The 21,154-nt window shown below is 38.9% G+C and overlaps 1 protein-coding gene across 2 annotated transcripts in view; it reads left to right on the top strand.

The window, feature by feature from the left end:
- Positions 1 to 21,154, top strand: part of fnbp1l (formin binding protein 1-like) — a 198,671-nt gene that overhangs the window by 165,922 nt on the left and 11,595 nt on the right. For both annotated transcript variants that reach the window (XM_060830590.1, XM_060830589.1), the window contains exons 10-13: positions 6,985 to 7,094; positions 10,960 to 11,092; positions 12,987 to 13,105; positions 16,155 to 16,309. In XM_060830590.1, coding sequence (XP_060686573.1) covers positions 6,985 to 7,094; positions 10,960 to 11,092; positions 12,987 to 13,105; positions 16,155 to 16,309 — 517 coding nt within the window. The remainder of the gene's footprint in view (positions 1 to 6,984; positions 7,095 to 10,959; positions 11,093 to 12,986; positions 13,106 to 16,154; positions 16,310 to 21,154) is intronic.

Below are 21,154 nucleotides of genomic sequence, written 5' to 3'. Positions count from 1 at the left end.
AGATGCAACATTCCACTGGCCCCATTCAGGACATTGCCAGACAATGGCTGAATATACATTTGCAGTCATTTTCTTTGTATAATTTGTTTTTAAAAAACATATTTTGTCATTAAAAATAAACAATGTTCTATGTATTCCATGTTCTGACCTATCATAAGAAGCAAAATGAATTAAATATCCATATTTATCCCCTCACATTTATCTAAATTAAACTCAGTCTGCCACTTCTTAGCCCATTGGCCCATCTGATCAAGATCCTGTTGTAATCTGAGGTAACCTTCTTCGCTGTCCACTATACTTCCAATTTTGGTGTCATCTGCAAACTTACTAACAATACCTCTTATGTTCAAATCCAAATCATTTAAATAAATGATGAAAAGTAGTGGACCCAGCACCAATCCTTGTGGTATTCCACAGGATGTGTTGCTTGTTCTCATAGCTCCATGAAGTACAAACATTTGATTAATTATGGGGCAATGTTTTTCACAAAAGTAATAAATGTAAATCTCACAAATAAATCGTTTTATTTACTGTTAATTGTGTGTGTTCCTGCAATTGATGATTCACGATTGGAGCATTCTATTTTCTTCTTTGATAAGACTAATAATCGTTTCACCACGTAAATTGATTTTATCTATACTTGACTGAACAGATGATTTTCTTTTCCACTGTAGATATTCCTATTAATTAAGCGTTAACTGTTTTTGATTTCCTTGCGATGTTCCATATTTTTAGATCTTTAAACTCATCTACATAATATAGCACAATATTGCATTATTAACCTATTTTGGATGACTGTTGCAGGAAAATGCATAGGTAGAAAAGTTACTTTACACCTTTAGATTTAGAAGTGTGTAACACTTTTGTGGTCTCTTTATTTCTCCTTTTTTTGATTAAAATGTAGTTTAACGTAGATTAAAAGGTTGTAAAATCCTGTTATTTTGTATTCTGTCTTTCTTATCACTATAGTCGGCTGAACTGAGGTGTGTATATTGACAAACCACAAAACTGAGATTAGACGATGGGCACTGTTCATTCCATGTTGCCTATCCAGTCTTTTAAACTTTTGAATGTCTGGCACATTTTATTGCATGTAACCTTTTAAGCAAAATCTGAATTAATACAATTTGAGAAAACCCATAACTTCTTTTTTGGCCCTTCTCCATTTTGACTTCATTTTCCTTAAGTTTGTAGTTCATTTCCTTTTCTTGTTTTGTTAGCTGCTATTCCCTCCCCTCTCCCCCACCACTTCTTGCTCATCCTTTGATCCATATGGGCTTCAGACTCCCAGGTTTTCCAGGGATCCACTGTCTTACTGTATGAATGAATTAAAGACAGTGAAACCCAGAATTCCTTCTTTCAAGAATTTCAAAAGAGGGGTAAGTTGGTTTACTTTGAACGCGCATTTTGCAGCTGTTTGGATTGCAGCATGTGGCTGATAGATGTGCAGATTTCTACAAGGGCTTCCATGGTTAGTTTGACAGGTAAATGGAAGTGGTATGGCTTCAAATCACCTGTGGTCAGTGTATATCCCCTAACTACTGTGCCAGTGTTAGATGTTACTGGTCTCGAAATAAGTTCTTGAAACTTGGATAGAATTATGACACTTCAGCTTCAAATTTCAGCTGCTTTAGTTTGCAAGAATGATAGTTTAATTTTCACTGATAACCATAAAAGCCCTTTTATTTTAATGAGTGGCGCTTTCAAATATAAAAGTGAGTGTGGGTGTTTCTACTGTCATTTTGTATTTTGCATCATTGTAGCTAATGAAATAATGAAGTTGCATGATGTGTACAGGGGGCATTTGGCACTATAATGGTTCACCATATTCTTTTCTGACCGCTAAACGCAGATGGAGAATAGAATAACATTTTTTTAAAAACAGGCGTTTATGTTATTTGCTACACGTTTACATGTAATATGCCTTACTCTAGCTCTCAACGAGTGTGATAAATGAAAGCAGAGATTTTTGACTCGCACATTTTCCTGTTCTGTTGGAAAGAGATAGCATTTAAAGTCAGCAAAATTCATAGCTCAATATCTTGGCCTTCACCTACTGGGTACAGCCAATTAAAATGAGTGATAGATGAGTGTTTTTTTGTGTGTCTATGTACTTCCATCTCTGTAGCAATCTAAAAGGATATATGTGTCTGATCATTTCAGGTAAGAGATCATTTGTTATCAGAGATAGTGATGTTGTTCCTTTTTATAAAAAAAACTGCAGCACAGGAATAGGTATTCAAACCATGTTAGTTCTAGTTATTTTTTTATTGGCTGATATTACAGTTGTGAAACGTCTCTCCTGTATCTTTATTGTTTTACCATGATTAGTTAGTTAGCGTCCCTTCACCAAAAATAAATTAGAATTAATAGAAGAACCTTGTTTTGTTTTGATGGCTAAGTGGTAAGAGGCTGCATATTGAAAATTTGCATGTAATTTTGAATGTGTAGTGCTGAAATTTGTAACATTTTAAAGTTGCAGCATCCCTTTCCAAATGAAATGGACAATATTCCTATCCATAGGAAATAACATGCACAGAATTTCGGAATCTGTATTTCGGTTGAAATGTCTTTCTCTTCATCTGGTTTACGCTAATTGAGTAAAGAATTATGTAATAAAAGAAAAAAACTTGTCTATATAGCACCTTTTATGATCTTCAGTGCCCTTTAAGAGTTAGCTAATAGAATATTTTAGCAGTGTTGTCACAGTTGGAGAAAACATGGAGAGAACAGTAGGGTCCTGTAAATGGTGATGGCCAGATTTTTTTTTTCAGTTATATTGGCTGGGGAAAAACTATTAAGCAGAACTGATAATGGAAACAAGCACAGCTTGCACCTGCACTTAAATGATGCTTTCAACTTTGAGAGTAACTCGGGTTGGTCACTTTGCAAAACAAGTTGTTTTCAGATTTTAAGTGCTTAACATGTTAAGCTAACCTTAGCTGAAATAGAGTTTCCATCTTGGATGCTGTCAAAAATCTGTGTTCAAATTGCATTGCTTTTCTGATGTTGGTTCAAGTTTCTGCCTCAAATAAATTGCAAAACTACAGATTTTCAAGTGTAATTGGGCAATGTAATAAAATGTAATTTGTTCTTTTTTCTCTAATTAAAATAAATTCACTTAAGAATGATAGTCTGGTGCAGTTTCATTAATAAAATTGATAATGAGGAACAAAAATAGGGCATTTTAGCTAAGTGTGGAGAGTGTGGTGTTGGAAAAGCACAGCAGGTGAGACAGCGTGGTGTTGGAAAAGCACAGCAGGTGAGACAGCATCTGAGGAGCAAGAGGATCAACGTTTCTGGCAAAAGCCCTTCATCATTTATTTTCAGCACCACACACTCGACTCTAATCTCCAGCATCTACTTTTGCCCATTTTTGCTAAGTATCTAGTCCTCTATTATATAGATTCTAATTCTAAATAAATGACAATTGCTTGAGAAAACTATAAGCCATTGGTAGACACTGTGTATATTAAATATTTTAAAAACTTCTCAAACATACTTGTGTTTTGTTTTGTTGTTAAGTAGATAAACAAGCTTAACTTTGAAGAGCAGTTAGGTGCTATCTTGTATGTGGTAATTGATTAGCACATTGTGAATTGCTATCTGTCTCTGCTTGTGATTCCCCTTCTAAATCACCATTTCCCTTTTTAAAAAAAAACCTCCTGTAAACCATCATCAATGAATCGAGATATTTTCTTTTCTGAGAGCACTTGAGATTTTCTCCAAGGACTATGTATTGTTTTTATTCTCTCTCTAACTTGTTAATAGTCAGGCAACAACAACACCCTTCTGTACATGTGTTGACAATTAGGGGATTTTGGTTGACACAAAAACAGAATTAGAAGAATTGATTAACACCCTCAGCAATTATTAACAAACACATAGAATGCTGCAGAAATTCAGGTCTAGAAGCATCTGTGAAGCAAGAAACAAAGTTAACATTTTGAGTTTGATATGGCTTCTTCAGATTGGGTTGTGGATGTTATTGACTGTCACTTATTGCCCATCCCCAATTGCCCTCACCTCCACCATCCCATGCCTCTCCTCCAAAATATTAATCTTGTCTGCCCTGTGTTCTCCTTATTCATACACTTAGGACACCTCAGCAATTTTCTTGACTGACAAAGGATCAATCCCCTGACTTGCTATAGCACCTTTGACTGTTCAATGCTTCCCAAATACACCACGTTGCCACTCTGCTCCCAAATATGTCGTTTGCCAGTCTATCTGTCTATAGTACAGCAGCACTATATTGTAAGGTATTGTGAGGCCCAAACCGCAGTAGAATGAACTGCATCAGAAGTGAGTCTCAAGTATGCTTTTGAAAATGTGTTGCTGGTTAAAGCACAGCAGGTCAGGCAGCATCCAAGGAATAGGAAATTCGACGTTTCGGGCATAAGCCCTTCATCAGGAAACGTCGAATTTCCTATTCCTTGGATGCTGCCTGACCTGCTGTGCTTTAACCAGCAACACATTTTCAACTGTGATCTCCAGCATCTGCAGACCTCATTTTTTACCTCAAGTATGCTTTGTTGAGGTGAAATTGGTACTTTGCCAGTGCAGGCAGTCACCGCCTGTGGAGTGTGCCCTGAGATTCTGGGGAATAATGGTCATGATAGTTTGCCAGCAATGATATTGTGGATGTTGCAGCTGCCAGATACTTGCTCTAACTGCTGGGAACTGTTGCTGCTAAGTTGCTCTCCACTGTCTGGGCAAACACCAGTGTAGTGACGTTGCCATTACATCCTGCTGCCCCTGAAAATTTATTATTAAAGTAGCTGAAAGGTGGTTACACCTGGGCATTAAGACACTGTTCTGGTTGGTTGTTTTTAATCAGCCTGTTCAGAAATGTTGACACAAATGTTGTTAGGTCCTTACTACTGCACCGCAAGACCTGTCCTTCATTGTTCTATGTGGTTGAGATAATAGGCTGCAACCAGCTACACTTTATGAATTATGTGACTTCGATCAGTGGAACTTTTTTCCCGGTTTATACAACTGATTTTACTCATATGTGAGACATGTCATGACACCAAATATCGGTTTCAGCACCGTGCTGTCCTATGTCCACAGGATTAAAGTAGGAGTCCACTTCCTAATCCAAAGGAGCAGATGTCCTGAATATTATTTTGGCTACAATCTGCTAATTTGCTACTTAGCATTTTAATTTTGAGGCAAAACTTGAAATTACACAGGGATGCAGCAACTTGAATGTAGTTGATGCTGTTTATATGCAAGTATTGTGATTGATGTAAGTATAGAACATTTGTAATGATTGCTTTCTCTTTTCATATGAACTATGAAGCTTTCAATAAAGCTGGTAAGCGTGACTTTGAACCCAAGGTTTCTTTAACATTCTTTTTGTGAAGGTGTGTGTGGTTGAATTGTCTAATCTACTTTTAAGAAGCTTACACCTGAAAATCTCAGTTTTATTTATTAATCTATGTCAATTGCTGGAAGTCTGTTAGTTGAGTTGTCTTGCTTTCCTTACTTTAAAGACTTAATAGTATTCATTTTCAGTAATAGTTATTTGATGGCTTGGCAGCAAGCTGAAAATTTACTGCAATGTTCTTCATCTCAATCCCATTCCAAGCATGTGAAAAGAGCTGACGCATTTTGTTGGTATTGGGCTATTGCTGTGTGTGTTTACATGTAACCAGTCTTTTAAGATGCATTTTCATTCTGTTCCCAACTGGTCACCCTAATCCCTTCACCCATCACACCATTAAACCCCTTTGGCAGTAAGCCTGAGCTTTGGTATTTTTCTTGGTCTCCTTTGTTATTCCTTCTTCCACTCTCCCCATTCTTTCAGGATAGAAAGGACTTTCCTGTGAGATGGTATCTTGCATCCTGACCTTGAACCGTAGATACTCTGAATAAAAATAATCTGGCATAAATGGCAGTTATAGGAGTCAAATGCATATCATTTATCACTGGGAGTCAAGTCTGTTGTCCAGATTGATATGCAGTCATGGTTGAGAGACTTCTGCACGGCTCCTAACGTTTTCTGTTTTACTGTTCTATTTAAAAATTTGTACATTTATTTTTTGATTGTTAGTCAAAAGTAATTTTGTCCTTTGTTGCCTCCTTTCCTTCAACTGTGACTAAAGTTGGAATCATAGAATTTTACAGAAGAGACAATTTGTCCCATCATATCTGTACCAGCTCCTGAAAGAGCTACTCAGCTATTCAGTTATCAGTGCTCTGCTACCTTCAGCTTATTTTTTGGTTTCTATTATCCTCTTTCCAACCTGTTCTATTTCAAATCCTTAGGGCTTTTGAGCACATTTGAAAGATGCATCATTAACCTGTGTGTATTGCGTTACTATTACTAATCGACAGTGTTGACACATACAATATATGCCTTTTGCTTTTCGCTAACATTTTTTTTGTACTAGTGTACACACAGTTTATTAATGATTTACAATGCAATGCTGCTATGCTAAAATGAATAGATAGAGTGGACTTGAAATACTTGTTTTAAGACTCAGCTAAGTATTTATTTTTTAAAAAAATATCTAATGGTATCAACAAATTTTAAAAATTCTGTTCTCAGGAAGCATGTCCACAACACAGCAGTAATTGCACTGAAATATTTTGGAAATGTATGTGTCATAATAAATGTTACCTTCAACTTGTCTAGTGTGTATGATACTCTTCATTAGGACATCTGATCTGTTGTGGCAAGTGATCTGTTATTGAGAAATGGCTCAAATTTTCATTACCTATTGAGTTTTTAGGAAAATTATAGTACTCTAGCAGAAAATCTCACCACAGGATGTTGAGTAGGAATTTTGCTGTAAGTTTATCGTGCTGCATCAAATCAGTTGACCTAAGAATCATGTCAATCTGTAACTGTAAAGTTGGATTTAGCTTTGCATTGGATGTAACTGCTTTTATATGTATACAAGGCAATTCTGCACCGTGGTACAGAATTAGTGTTAAGCACATTAGTAGCCATTAGTTTCGTTTTTGTTATAGGGAACTGTGTCAGAAGACTTTAGTCATCTGCCACCAGAACAGAGGCGCAAGAAACTGCAACAAAGGATTGATGAACTTAACAAGGAGTTGCAAAAAGAAATGGATCAAAGGTCTGTGGTTCGCTATATCATACTTGGCTGTGAAGTGTTATGGTACTAATCATTATAAATCCTTTGTATGATTCAGAATAAGTCTCCGTTTACTCATGGACACTGTAGTCAGACAAACCACAGAAAAAACATCAATGCAATAGGAATGAGGTTAACTGACTTATTTTGGTCGGTAATATACTGTCAAAACTGGCAGGTGAAGTAGTAGTAGAAGTAATCTTTCACTTACTGATTTAAACTTGAAAGTAAACATAGCCATGCTAAAGTAATTTTGCATAATTCTGACTATTGGGACCTACGGTGACCACTTAAAGTGGCAGGAGCCTTAATGTTTATTTAAGAATATATGGCAAGAACCAAGAAATTACTAGCTTAGGATGTCATTATTGATGATATTTGTTTAAAAAATGAAGTATATTTATTTTGTTAGGAGTACAAAAGGCTTAAGTAGGGCATATAAGCTTCAGGGATGGCTGGTAAGTAAAACTATAGAACTAGGTCATTTTGACCTCATTGTCGCACATTTACCCGAGTGTTTGTTAGTTTAGGTGGTATCTACATGAGCAGCATTTTGTATCCTAAGGTTGAATTCACTGCTCTGAACCAAAAGGCAGAAGAACCCCAATTTCTGTAATAGTTACTACTGGAAGGTTGACTGTTTAAACTTGGGTTAGGGTTGGTGATAAATGATGACCTGTATAACTAAATAGCCTGCTGATAGTTTCATACATGAAAGATGACCATGCAACATATCCTTGTTCACACACAAACCTTTCCTCAGAAAAAAGTGTGTTGGAGATCTTTAATCCCTGCTGCATTTCCCTAGCACCATCCTGAACAATCAGAGTTGACTTGCCTGGTTTGAGGTTAATCAGTTCATTAAGGCAGTGCCTGTTGCACCTCTATACCTGAGCCCAACCACTCAACCCCCTCTTCAAATGGTATATAAATTGTTCTTTTCTTTCTAATGTTATTTTCCTTGCTTTTCAATTCTGATGAGTGCAAGATGAAAAGTTTTTACTTCATGTGTTTCTTTTTCGCAACATTTAAAGTTCTGTGCCAATAAGCAATTATTTTAAATTTTGTTTCAGAAATTGCCGTAGTGCCCCCAAGAGTGCAAAACCTTCTCCATCACAACAGCATTCACTGATCTTTTAAATCTTCCTCTCCTCAATCTATCCATGCTGAGTAGAGAAAGCAATCCAAAGACCACCAGCCTTTGTAACATTGTTTCTCAGTTTAGGGCTTAAATCTTTAAACGTCCTTAATCTTAACATATACTTCAATTCAAGCAATTGGTTCTAACCGGTGTGAGGGGAAAATTTTCCAGAACTAGTGTAGGGAGGCTTCAAAATATATATTTTAATAACTACCTCAACTTAAACTTATATTTTTTGAGGTAACCAGGGTAAAGAGTGCATTTATTGTATTATTATTTGTGGATTTTAGCTCTGCTTTTAATAAGATCTCACATGATTGCCTTGCCAGGAAATTAAAAACCCACAGTATCCAAGGTGGACTGGCAAGTTGGATCCACTCTTGGTTTAAAGGCTGTTTGCTTTGGAGTTCTGCAGTGTTCAGTACTAAGTCCCTTGCTTTTTTGTAGTTTGCCAATGATTTATTCTTAAATGTAGTGAATGTGATTAAATGATTTGCAGATGATATAATTGGCAATGAAGAAGAAAGCTGTAGATTACAGGAAAGTATGAATGAGTAAATCAAGTGAGCAGAACAGTGTCAATGGAATACAGTTGGAAGTGGAAGTGTGCGAGATGATGATCCTTAACTCCACTTTCCTGCCTTTTCCCAATAACCCATGATTTCCTTACTGATTAAGCATCTATCACAACTTTGAATATACTTCATGACCCATCCTCTATGGTCAAGAATTCCACAAATTTAATACCCTCAGAAATTCCTTCGCATCTCTGACTTAAATATGTGACTCCTTGTTCTGAGATTAACCTCTCTTGTCCTCAATAGTCTATACATATGAGCAGTTATGAGGGCATGAAAGCAGAACTTAAGTAAATTAGCAAATTAGATTAATGGATAGGGCAATAGAGATGGCAGACACATGGTAGTATTTCAGAACATACAGAATGGATACATTAATGTAAGAAAAAATCCAAGTGAAAGATTCTGTGTTTTTTTTTGTCAAGTAGAAATGTTAAGAATAGTATCAAACTAGAGTAAAAAGCTATAATTGCTCAAAGACAGCTTGCAGTTCAGAAGTTTAAACATAATATAAAAAACACAATAAGGAATGATGAACAAAACTATAAAGAGGAAAAAGTTGGAGTATGAGAGAGCAAGCTCACCAGAAACACAAACAAGGTGAGCATTGATTTCATAGAGAGTGAAACTGGAGAATTAATGATGGAAAATAAGGAAATAACAGATGAATTGAATGTTTTTTTTATGTCACTCTTCACTGTAGAGGATATAATTAACATTCCAGAAGCAGTTTTGAATCAGGAAATGGAAGAGAGGGAGAAACTCTGGAATATCACCATCACGAGAGAAGTGGTGCTGAATAAATTTTGAAGCTATAGACTGACAAGTGCTCAAATCCTGATGGATTGTATCCTGTTATCTTAAAAGAAGCAGCTAGTGAGATAGTTAATGTTTTGATTTTAATTTTCTAAAACTCCATTGATTTGGAGATAGTCTCATTTGATGGGAAGAAAGCAAGTGTAACTTCCTTGTTCAATAAGGAAGATTTACATATCGTAAGGAACTACAGACTGAGTATTTTAACATTTGTCATCTTCAATAGTAATTTCTAACATTTTCCCTATATATTGTTCAATACATAATTTCAGTTGCATGACATTGTAATCTTTTGCTATAAGTTCTGTCTTATGATCCTCTTCCAAAGCTACATGATGAAAGAGCGCTGATCCAAAAGCTAGTTCTTCCAAATAAACTTGTTGGACTATAACCTGGTGTTATGTGATTTTTAACTTTGTCCACTCCAGTCCAACACCAACACCTCCACATCATCATTTAAACAGGGCAATAATAAGATTGTATTTGGAGCACTGCATAGTTTTAGGCAAGAAAGTGTGTAAATCAATGGAGGCAGTTCAGGGAAGTTTTTCTTGATTTAATGCCTGGAATCGGTGGGTTATCTTGTGAGGTTAGATTGAATGATCCAAGATTGTATTCACTAGAGTTTGGGAGAGTAAGAAGCAACTTGGTTGAAATGTCCTGAATTGTGTTTCCCTTAATTTGTTTTCTATTGCAAGACCTCCAAGAGCTGAAACCAGGCACCAATGCATTAGCATGTTGGTGTGCATCTGCTCAACTGTGAAGCTTGGAGAAAATGCCTACCCTGACAGCCATTGACAGAGTAAAGATGCTGTTTCCTCTTATTGGAGAATCAGAAACTAGGTGTCATTTTTTAAAAATTAGATTCCACCCATTTAAATCAAAGGCTAGGTGAAATTCTTTGAGGATCATGAGTCTTTGGAACTCTTACTGAAAAGATACTGGAAGTAGAGTCTTTGACTATTTTTAAGGCAGGGGATACAAGGTTTTTGGGTGAGACAGGAATGTGTATTTAAAGTTAAAATCCAATTATCCAGGTTTTTCTTTAATGGTGGAACAGACTCGAAGAGTTAAATGGCCTACTTCTGTCCTTGCTCATAATACAGCAATTTAAGATACTGCATTAATTTATATAAATTGTACATGAAGTCATATAAGCTCCTGAAACTGATTATAATCCAGGCAAAATTAATGAGAAGGATTTAATAGTAAAAGTTTAAATGAAAATTAAACAGTTCAGGTCTAATGGTACATCATTTATTTTATGTAAAGTGCGCTAATAAGTCTGAATTTTATTTCTATTTTTTCTTAGAGATGCCTTAAACAAAATGAAAGATGTTTATGAACGAAATCCTCAGATGGGTGATTCTGGAAGCTTGAACCCAAAAATTTCAGAGACCATGTGTAACATTGACAAACTCCGTCATGAGATTCAAAAGCATGAGGTAAATTAGAAAATAATATATTTATTGTATTAAAGATGTCAGGGTTGCACATTACTCACATATTTTAAGTATTGGGTATGCTGTAAATTGTCTGACACACATCCAATTTTGTTGGTTATAGCTGAGTACAAACATGTCAAGTCAGCGGAAAGATATTGCATGTTAGAGGATAAAGACACCAAGTCACAGGTGATTTGGTGGTGGCTTGTTTAAAAAAGACCAAAAGTTATAGATTTGATTTCTGGTCAGACCTGACCTGAGTTTGTATTTGGAGAGCTTTCTTTAACTTCAATGACTCTAGACTAAGAAAAAAAACCTGGAAAGAGTCCTGTTATTGGATACTGTCCAATGGCAAATGTAAGTGTTTTGAGTGAGGGCAAAATTATATCTATGACGATTCTAATATAGATTGATATAGGTTAAGTAATCAAGCATTCACTATCCATACTCATTTTTCATTAATTTGTACTGTAGGTGTTTTTAAAAAAAATCATACAAGTATGAGTACATTTCGGAGAAATGGGCTATCGGTTAGCTTTGGATGAATCCAACATAACTGATTTCACCCAAAAGAATTTTCAGTAGCCTTTTACTTCCAGAGTGGAGGTACATCATGTCTAAGTTGTACCGTGACACTACAGAACTTGATCGACTGTATGCTTCTTTTCAGTTTTCTTCAGTTATGAAACTGATCTGTGAAACTGCATTATAAGCTGATTGGAATGGAACTTATTTCAAAATCATTTATCACAACAAAGACCATTCCCTCCATGACTATCTGGTCAGGTCCACGCCCCCCTACAACCCCCACCCTCCCATCCTGGCACCTTTCCCTGCCACCGCAGGAATTGCAAAACCTGCACCACACCGCCTCCCTCCCCTCCATCCAAGGCCCTAAAGGATCCTTCCACATCCATCAAAGGTTTACCTGTACATCCACCAATATCACTTATTGTATCCGTTGCTTCCGATGAGGTCTCCTCTAATTGGGGAGATTGGACACCTCCTAGCAGAGCGCTTTAGGGGACATCTCTGGAACACCCATACCAATCAACCATATCGCCCTGTGGCCCAATATTTCAACTCCCCTCCCACTCTGCCGAGGACATGGAGGTCCTGGGCCTCCTTCACCGCCGCTCCCTCACCACCAGACGCCTGGAGGAAGAACGCCTCATCTTCTGCCTCAGAACACTTCAACCCCAGGGCATCAATGTGGACTTCAACAGTTTCCTCATTTCCCCTTCCCCCACCTCACCCCAATTCCAGACTTCCAGCTCAACACTGTCCCCATGACTTGTCTTACCTGCCTATCTTCTTTTCCACCTATCCACTCCACCCTCCCCACTAACCTATCACCTTCATCCCCTCCCCCACTCACCTATTGTACTCTGCTACTTTCTCCCCACCCCCACCCTCCTCTAGCTTATCTCTCCACCCTTCAGGCACTCTGCCTGTATTCCTGATGAAGGGCTTTTACCCGAAACGTTGATTTTACTGCTCATTGGATGCTGCCTGAACTGCTGTGCTTTTCCAGCACCACTCTAATCTAGAGTCTGATTTCCAGCATTTGTAGTCATTGTTTTTACCACAACAAATTACCTGTCCTAAGTTTAGGCTATCAAGAACTTTTACAGTTGAACTTTAAGTACTTTTTGATGAAGGAAAAGGACAGGGAAGATAATTGAGGTTCTGGACTGGAAGGTGTCATGCATGGTGCATCCTAAAGTACTCTTGGTTAATTGAAACTATTGTACTGTTGTGTTGTTTTGTATTTTATGACTAGTTAATTATTTTTATGACTGCAGTGGACAGTGTTAAAGTAAACTCTAGTGAACAGACAACATGATGATTTGATTTGACTATAACACTGATAATGCATCAACTTCTTTTTAAGATGTGGCTCTTTGAGGTTGAAAACAGAACATGTCCAAGAGGAGATAGACGATTAAGTGGTGGCACTGCATTTGAACGACCTGCTGAAATTAACCATCATGGAACACCTGGCAGGGAAAGGTACGCATAAAACTGCTGTAGTCATTAAAGAAGTTGTAATTGATTTCAATCAAACGGTTTATAAGATAAATATAAAATAAATCAGCACGGAATTTAATTACGAGTTAAAACTCCTGCTTTGATTACGTTGAATTTTTTGATTTTGTAATTTTTGTTTACCAATTTATAAAGATGAGTCATTCAGTCAGTTGAAAGTTCAGATCTAAAGCAGTAAATTGATTCCAGCTTTTGATGTGTTCACATCAACAGAGGCTAGAAATTTATAACTGCATCATAAAATTGCGAAATATCAAAGAACATGGGATTTAAAACCTGTAACGCAGAGGTTAATATTAGATAGATATCATGTAACTTTCAACCAGTAAAGCAAGTATATTGAAAGAATCTGCCACATATGGGTGGTTATTAAAACCTGTCATCATGCTCCAGTTCACATGGTATAAATTAGATTTTAAGAATTTGTTCTCAGGTCGACCAAGGCACCCATTGCTGGTGTACTGTTCCTAAACAGTGTCAGACTATTTGCAAAAGACTGTAAATGTGATAAACCTGGCACATAGGAAGATGTTTTTGTTGGAAGTCAGTCATCTCAGGACATAGAACAATACAGCCCAGAACAGGCCTTTTGGCCCTCGATTTTGCACCGACCTGTGAATTAATCTAAGCCCATCCCCCTACACTATCCTATTATCATCCATGTGCTTATCCAAGGATTGTTTAAATCTCCCTAATGTGGCTGAGTTAACTACATTGGTAGGCAGGGCATTCCACGCCCTTACCACTCTAAAGAACCTGCCTCTGACATCTGTCTTAAATCTATCACCCCTCAATTTGTAGCTACGTCCCCTCGTACAAGCTGACATCATCCTAGGAAAAATACTTTGTGTTTCCCCTATCTAATCCTCTGATTATTTTGTATGTTTCTATCAAATCCCCTCTTAATCATCATCTTTCTAATGAGAATAGACCCAAGTGTCTTAGCCTTTTCTCATAAGATCTTCCCTCCAGACCAGGTAACATCCTGGTAAGTCTTCTCTGTGCCTTTTCCAATGCTTCCACATCCTCCTCGTATTGGGGTGACCAGAACTATACGCAATATTCCAAGTGCGCATGACATCATGGGTCCGGAACTCAATTCCTCTACCAATAAAACCTAACACACCATATTCCTTCTCAACAGCACTATCAACCTGGGTGGCAACTTTCATGGATCTCTGTACATTGACTCCAAGATCCCTCTGCACATCCACACTACCAAGAATCTTTCCATTGACCAGTATTCTGCCTTCCTGTTATTCTTCCCAAAGTGAATCACCTTACATTTATCTGCATTGAACTCCATTTACCACCTCTTACCCTAATTCTGCAGTTTATCCAAGTCCCCCGACAACCTACAACATTCTTCCACTCTGTCCACTACTCCACTGACTTTAGTGTGCACACCTCTGCAAGAGTTCCCCAGCGTAGTGTTTCTACGCCTAACCATTTTCAGCTGCTTCATTAATGACATTCCTTCCATCATAAGGTCAAAGTTTGCCGATGATCGCACAGTGTTCAGTATTATTCGCAACTCATACTGAAGCAATCCATGTTCAAATGCATCCAGATCTGGACAGTGTCCAGTCTTGGGCTGACAAGTGGCAAGTGGCATTCGCATCACACAGGCCAGACAATGACCATCTCTAATGAGGCAATGTAACCACCTCATTCAATGGTGCTTCCATCACTGAAAACCCACTACCAATACTGGTTACTGTTGGTTGGAAACTAAGCTTGTCTCATCACACAAGTAGTGGCTACAAGATCAGGTCAGAGGTTAGGAATACTTCAGCGAGTAGCTCACCACCTTACTCCCCAAAGCCTGTTCGCCATTTAGAAGATACAAGTCAGGAGTGTGGTGGAACACTTTCCACATTCCTGGATGGGTGCAGCTCCAGCAATACTCAAGAAGCTGGGACAAAGCAGCCTGCTTGATTGACACCACGTCCACAAGTATCCACTCCCTCCATCACCCATGCTCAGTAGCAGCAGTGCAGACTATATACCACAGAAATTCACCAAAGATCCTTAGATGGCACCTTTTAAACTCGCAACCGTTTCCATCTAGAAGGACAAGGGCTGCATATACCCAGGAAGACCACAACTGCAAGTTACCCTACAAGCCACTTGCTGTTCTGACTGGAAATATATCACCGTTCCTTCACTTTCAATGGATCAAAATCCTGAAATTTCCTCCCTAAGGGCATTGTGGGTAAACCTATAGCACCTGATTGCAGCAGTTAAAGAAGGCAGCACCTTATAGAGGGCAACTAGGATAGGCAATAAATGTTGGTCAGCCAGCAATGCCCAGGTCTCAGTGAATTTAAAAAAGAACATTTTGGAGTGTATACTATGAAGCATCAAAACATTTATTATTAATTGGCTGCTAATTTTATTTTCTCTTGTAGCTGTTAACATTTGACTCCTTTGATGTGTTGTGGCTTTGGTAATATCAAACCTTCCTGCTGTTCCTTATTTAAGAAATAGCAGCACTGGATAATATCCAAACTTTCCGACAATGTAGTCAGCATGACATTCAAAATCTATACTAACGTTGAGCCCAAAGCACAACTGATTGAATCACACTGACCAGGAAGGTACAAAGTTTGATCCCTAAGAGGAGAGGTTGAATTTATGCCAGAGCAAATTTTCATTTCTTTTTGAAATGTAGCCAATTAATTAAAGTACCAATAATGATTGGCACAAGAAGCACAGTGTCAATTGCTATATATTTTTTTAAAGTAATGTGTGAAAATTGTGAAGTTAATCCAAACAGTGCTTTCCCTGTCAAAGAGCTTTACAAAAATAAAATATAGGTTGAAGTTGTAATTTGTTGCTAGTTTCTTGAAAAAAAAGTCCAGCAGTGTTTTAAGGTGTGTGTCCTTGTATGAATAACTTGTTGATCTTTATGGTTCTATTTGAACTGTATTTAAAACTAGACATCTACAAGTTTCAGCATTTCATGTAAACTTCTTATTAAATAATTATTTTTTGACTTCACTACAATCAGTCCTGAAGGGAGCTACACAGATGATCCAAATCAAGAGCTGAGAGGAAACCAGAGATATCCAGACCCTCAGCGTGCACCTGAATTTGATGATGAATTTGAAGATGATGAACCTCTCCCTGCAGTTGGTCACTGCAAAGCTCTGTATCCATTTGATGGTAAGATCTTTAATTGTTTATTGAAATGCTTGCTTTAATAGAAAAGATTTCTTCGTTTATTTATTCTTTTGTTTTTATTAAATTTTCCAACACGAATTCAAGACTAGAAACATTTCAAAAGCATTTTGAATTACTATAACAGATTTGTAACTTTATTTTGAATTAAAATATAGTTTATAATTAGTCATTTTACGTTATATGAAGTACTAATTTAAGGAACATACTTGTTAATTATAAATTCTAATTATACATAAATTATTTTGTTCTCCTTCACTAATTTTGATGACAAAATATTTGAGAACTCAAAATGTTTCATTAATTGATCCAACTATGAAGCTATACGAAGGGGTGAAAGGGAAGTTAAAGGGTAAAGTGGAATATAATGTGGTATCCAATTTAATGATCTGGAAAACGAGCATGATATTAAGCAGGTTTTCCCCCGCAGTACAATACCATTTAAGTGTGAGCTGCTCGATTTTTAGGAAGAAGGAATAAGCCGCCCACTTTTTTGGAAAAAAAACCTGGATGGAAAAAAAACAGCAAAATGATCTAGTGGTACAATTTACAAGAAAGTAGCAATTCTAGTTAACAGACCCCTTTCATTAAACCAAGCACTTGCTGTAATTTCTAGAATAGTAGAATTGTTTAGAAACTTGGCTATATGACACTTGCTACTGTGCACAGCTCAATCTCCATATTACAAAAAGGATATAGAAGCATACTAGAAGTGTGAATGAGATTTATATTGGAATTAAGAGGTTATAATGACCAGGTCATTCTATTCTGTAGGAAAGGAAAGGTCAAGAGGTAACCTGATGAATGCTTTTGCTTACAAACTTGGTGATGTGATGTACAGTGAACTTGATACCAATTAACTGCAGGCAGAGCATATTCTAACATGAACTGGCAGGCCAAAAGCCAAATAGGGAAGTATGAGGTGATGTGTTTTGTCAGCATAAATAAGGAGAAGCAATATTAGATGAAATGGCACAGTTCTACCAAATGTATAGGGACAGATGAATCTTTGAAAATGCATAGATCTTTGAAGGTGGTGGAATATATTTGATCTTGGCCTTCAGAACAAAAGTGAGGAAGTTGTGCTGATCCTTTTGGTGATTCTTGGAAGTGGCCACTTGGCTATAGCAAACCTCTACTCTCATCTCATTTCACTTTGTTGATCTCTGCATATGCTTAAAAACTGTTGCACTGGCAATTTCTTTCAGCTCTGACTAAAAGGCATTGACTCTAAATGTTAGCGCCATATCGTTCCGCATCTTGACCTGTTGAGTATTTCGGGCAATTTTTGCCTTTTGTTTTCCTATTTTGCAGCTATAGATTTGGGTACAGATCAGGGGTAGGCCCATTTTTTTCCCCTTAAACAAAAATAAAAGTTGCTGGAAAAGCTCAGCATGTCTGACTGCAACTGTGTAGAGAAATCAAAGTTAATACTTTGGGTCCAGTGACCCTTCCTCAGAACTGATAGCAACTGGGAAATTGTTGGTTTATATATAGAAGATCAGGTGGCAGGAGTGGGTAAGGAGTAAATGATAGGTGGGTATAGAGTCCAATCAAAGACAAGATCAGTTGGACAAAGGAATGGATAACAATCTGGTTAGGAGGGTGAATAGCAGTTAATGGACACAGTAAGTGGCTAACAATAGGTAATGTGTTATGGCAGACTGTGATAACAAGGCTAGGTGTGTGGGGTAAGGGCTAGGACATGGAGTTCAGGCCCTAAAATGATTGAACTCTATATTGAGTCCAGAGAGCTGCAGGATCACAAAGTGGAAAATGAGGTGCTGTTCTTCCAGCTTGCACTGAGACAAGGATGTTGGCCAGGGAACACGGTGGTGTGTTGAAGTGGCAGGCAACTGGAAGCTGCGGATCATCATGTCGGACAAAAAGTAGATGTTCTGCAAAGCAGTCGCCCAGTGTATGCTTCATTTCCCCAGTGTAGAGGAGACTAAATTGTGAGCAGCAAATGTAGTAAACTAGATTTGACAAGTGCAGGTAAAGTGCTGCATCACTTGAGGTATGTTTGGGCCCTTGGATACTGAGGAGGGAGGAGGTAAATGGCCAGTGTTACACGTTTAGAGGTTGCAGAGGAAGGTGCCATGGGGATGTTGGGCTTGAAGGAAGAGTGGATCAGGGTGTCCGTGAGGGAATGGTCCCTGCAGAAGGCAGTCAAGGGAGGGGAGGGGAATATGTGTCTGGCGGTGGCATCTCACTGGAGACGGTAGAAATGGCAGCTGGTGATCTTCTGGATGTGGATGCTGGTGGGACAGTAGGTAAAGACAAGGGGAACCGTATTGCTTACAGGGAGGGGAGAGAGAGGGTGCGGGCAAAAGTGCAGGAAACGTGAGGGCCCTGTTGACAATGGTGCTGGGGAATCCGCAGTTGAGGAAGAAGTTGGACATTTTGGAGGCTCTCTTGTTGAAGGTGGCCTCATAGGAACATATGTGATGGAGACAGAGAAACTGGGAGAATGGAATGGAGTCTTTATAGGAAACGGAGTGCGAAAATGTCGGTTCAGGTAGATATGGGCGTCGATAGGTTTATAGTGGATATTAGTGGCTAGTCCATCCCCAGAAATGGAAACAGATGTCAAGGAAGAGAAGGGAGGAGTCAGAACCTAGGTGAAAGTGAGGGCAGGGTGAGAATTGGAAGTGAAATTGTTGAACTTTTCCAGTTCTGGACAAGAGAGGGAAGCAGCACAGATTATATCATCAATATGCAGAGAAAGGGTTTCTGGGTGGGGGCCAGAATAGACTAGAACAGGGAATATTTCATGTATCCCACAAAGAGACCAGCATAACTGGGGTCTGTGCGAGTACCCATTGCCACCCCTCTGACCTGAAGAAAATGAGAGGAGTTAAAAGAGAAGTTGTTGAGGGTGAGGACAAGCTCGGCCAAGTAGAGGAGAGTGGTTGGTAGGGACTGTTCAGGCCTTTGCTCCAGGAAGAAGCAGAGAGCCCTGAGACAATCCTGGGCAGACAGGAATAATGCAGAGAACGAGGTAGGACTGATAAATTAAACTGCATTTATTTCAATACAAGAGGCCTAACAGCTAATGCAGGTGAACCCAGGGCATGTTTGAGAACATGGTACTGGGATATCATAAGGGAAAGTGAAGACTGCAGATGCTGGAGTGTCAGAGTCGAAAGTGTGGCACTGGAAAAGCAAGGCAGGTCAGGTAGCATCCAAGAAACAAGAGAGTCGTCACTTCGGGCATAAGACCTTCATCAGGAATGTCTGGCTTATGCCCGAAATGTCGATTCTCTTGCTCCTCGAATGCTGCCTGACCTGCTGTGCTTTTCCAGTGCCACACTTTTCGACTCTGGGATATTTTAATGCTTACTGAGATGTGGCTCTGGGATGGACAAGACTGGCAGAGATGTTCCAGGGTATAGATACTGGATAGAGGGAGAAGAAGAAGTGGCATTTTAGATTAGGGATAACATTGCAGCTGTACTTAGGAAGGAAATTCCTGGGAGTACATCCAGGCAAATTATTTGGGTAGAACTGAGAAGTAAGAAAGGAATGATCACCTTATTGTGATTGTACTGTAGACACCCAAAAGTCAGTGGGAAACTGAAACAAATTTGTAAGGACACCTCAAGTAGAGATGATGTGCTGGAGAGCATTGTTGACCACATGGCAGAGAAATTGCGGTCCTTGAAATAGGAGGTCAGCGGGGCTGTCTTAGAGTGGAATTGCTCCTCCTCATGGGAGCAGATATGGCAGAGGAATAATAAGGCGGTAATGGTAGGAGATTTTAACTTTCCAAATGTAGACTGGTGCTGCCATAGTATTAAAGGCTTTGATGGAGAAGAATTTAAGTGTGTACAAGAACATTTTCTGATTCCGTATTCACATGAGAGAAGGAGCAAAAGTTGACCTCCTCTGGGGAAATAAGTCAGGGCAGGTGACTGAAGTGTCAGTAGAAGAGCACCTTAGGGCCAGTGATCACAATTCTATTCGTTTTAAAGTTGTGATAGAAAAGGATATACTGCATCTAAAAGTTCAAGTTCTAAATTGGAGGAAGACCAATTTTGACAGTATTAGGCAAGAACTTTCAAAATTAAAAAGTTTGGCACTGGGAAAGCACAGCAGGTGAGGAGCAGGAGAGTCAACGTTTTGGGCATAAGTCCTGCATCAGAAATGTGGTGGAAGGGAAGGGGGCTGAAAGATAAAGGTTGGTGGGGTGGGTGGGGGGTAGGTAGCTGGGAAAGTGATAAGAAGATACAGGTGCAGAGTGATGGTGATCGGTCAGAGGGGAGGGTGCACCAGTTAGGTGGGAAGGAAGATGGACAGGTAGGGCAGTTCAAGAGGGCAGTGCCATGTTGGAGGATTGGAGCTGGAATGAGAAATTTGGCAAAATCAACATTGATGTCTTGTGGTTGGAAGGTCCCAAGGTGGAAGATGAGACATTCTTCCTCCAAGTGTTGGTTGGCTTGGATTTGGCAGTGGAGGAGGCCCAGGACTTGCATGTTCTTAGCGGAGTGGGAGAGAGAGTTCAAATGGTCAGCCACAGGGTGATGGGGTTGTTTGGTGTGTGTTTTCCAGAGATGTTCCCTGAATCATTCTCCAAGTTGGCGTCCTGTCTCCCTAATATAGAGGAGACCACACTAAGAGTAACAGGCGTAGTAGATGAGGTTTTTGAATGTGCAGGAGCATCTCTACGGGATGTGGAGGAATTCTTTGGGGCCTTGGATGGAGGTGAGGGGGGAGGTGTGGGCTCAGGTTTTACATCTCTTGCGCCATAGGGGAAGGTGCCGGGAGTAGGGGGGTGGGTTGGTGGGGGGACGTGGAGGGAGTTGCGGCGAGAATGGTCTTTGTGGAATG

This window comes from Hemiscyllium ocellatum, chromosome 9 (genome assembly GCF_020745735.1).
Source record: "Hemiscyllium ocellatum isolate sHemOce1 chromosome 9, sHemOce1.pat.X.cur, whole genome shotgun sequence".
In the NCBI taxonomy this organism is placed as follows: Eukaryota; Metazoa; Chordata; class Chondrichthyes; order Orectolobiformes; family Hemiscylliidae; genus Hemiscyllium; species Hemiscyllium ocellatum.
Note: the sequence above shows the minus strand (reverse complement) of the source record. Positions and strands in the feature narration are given on the sequence as shown.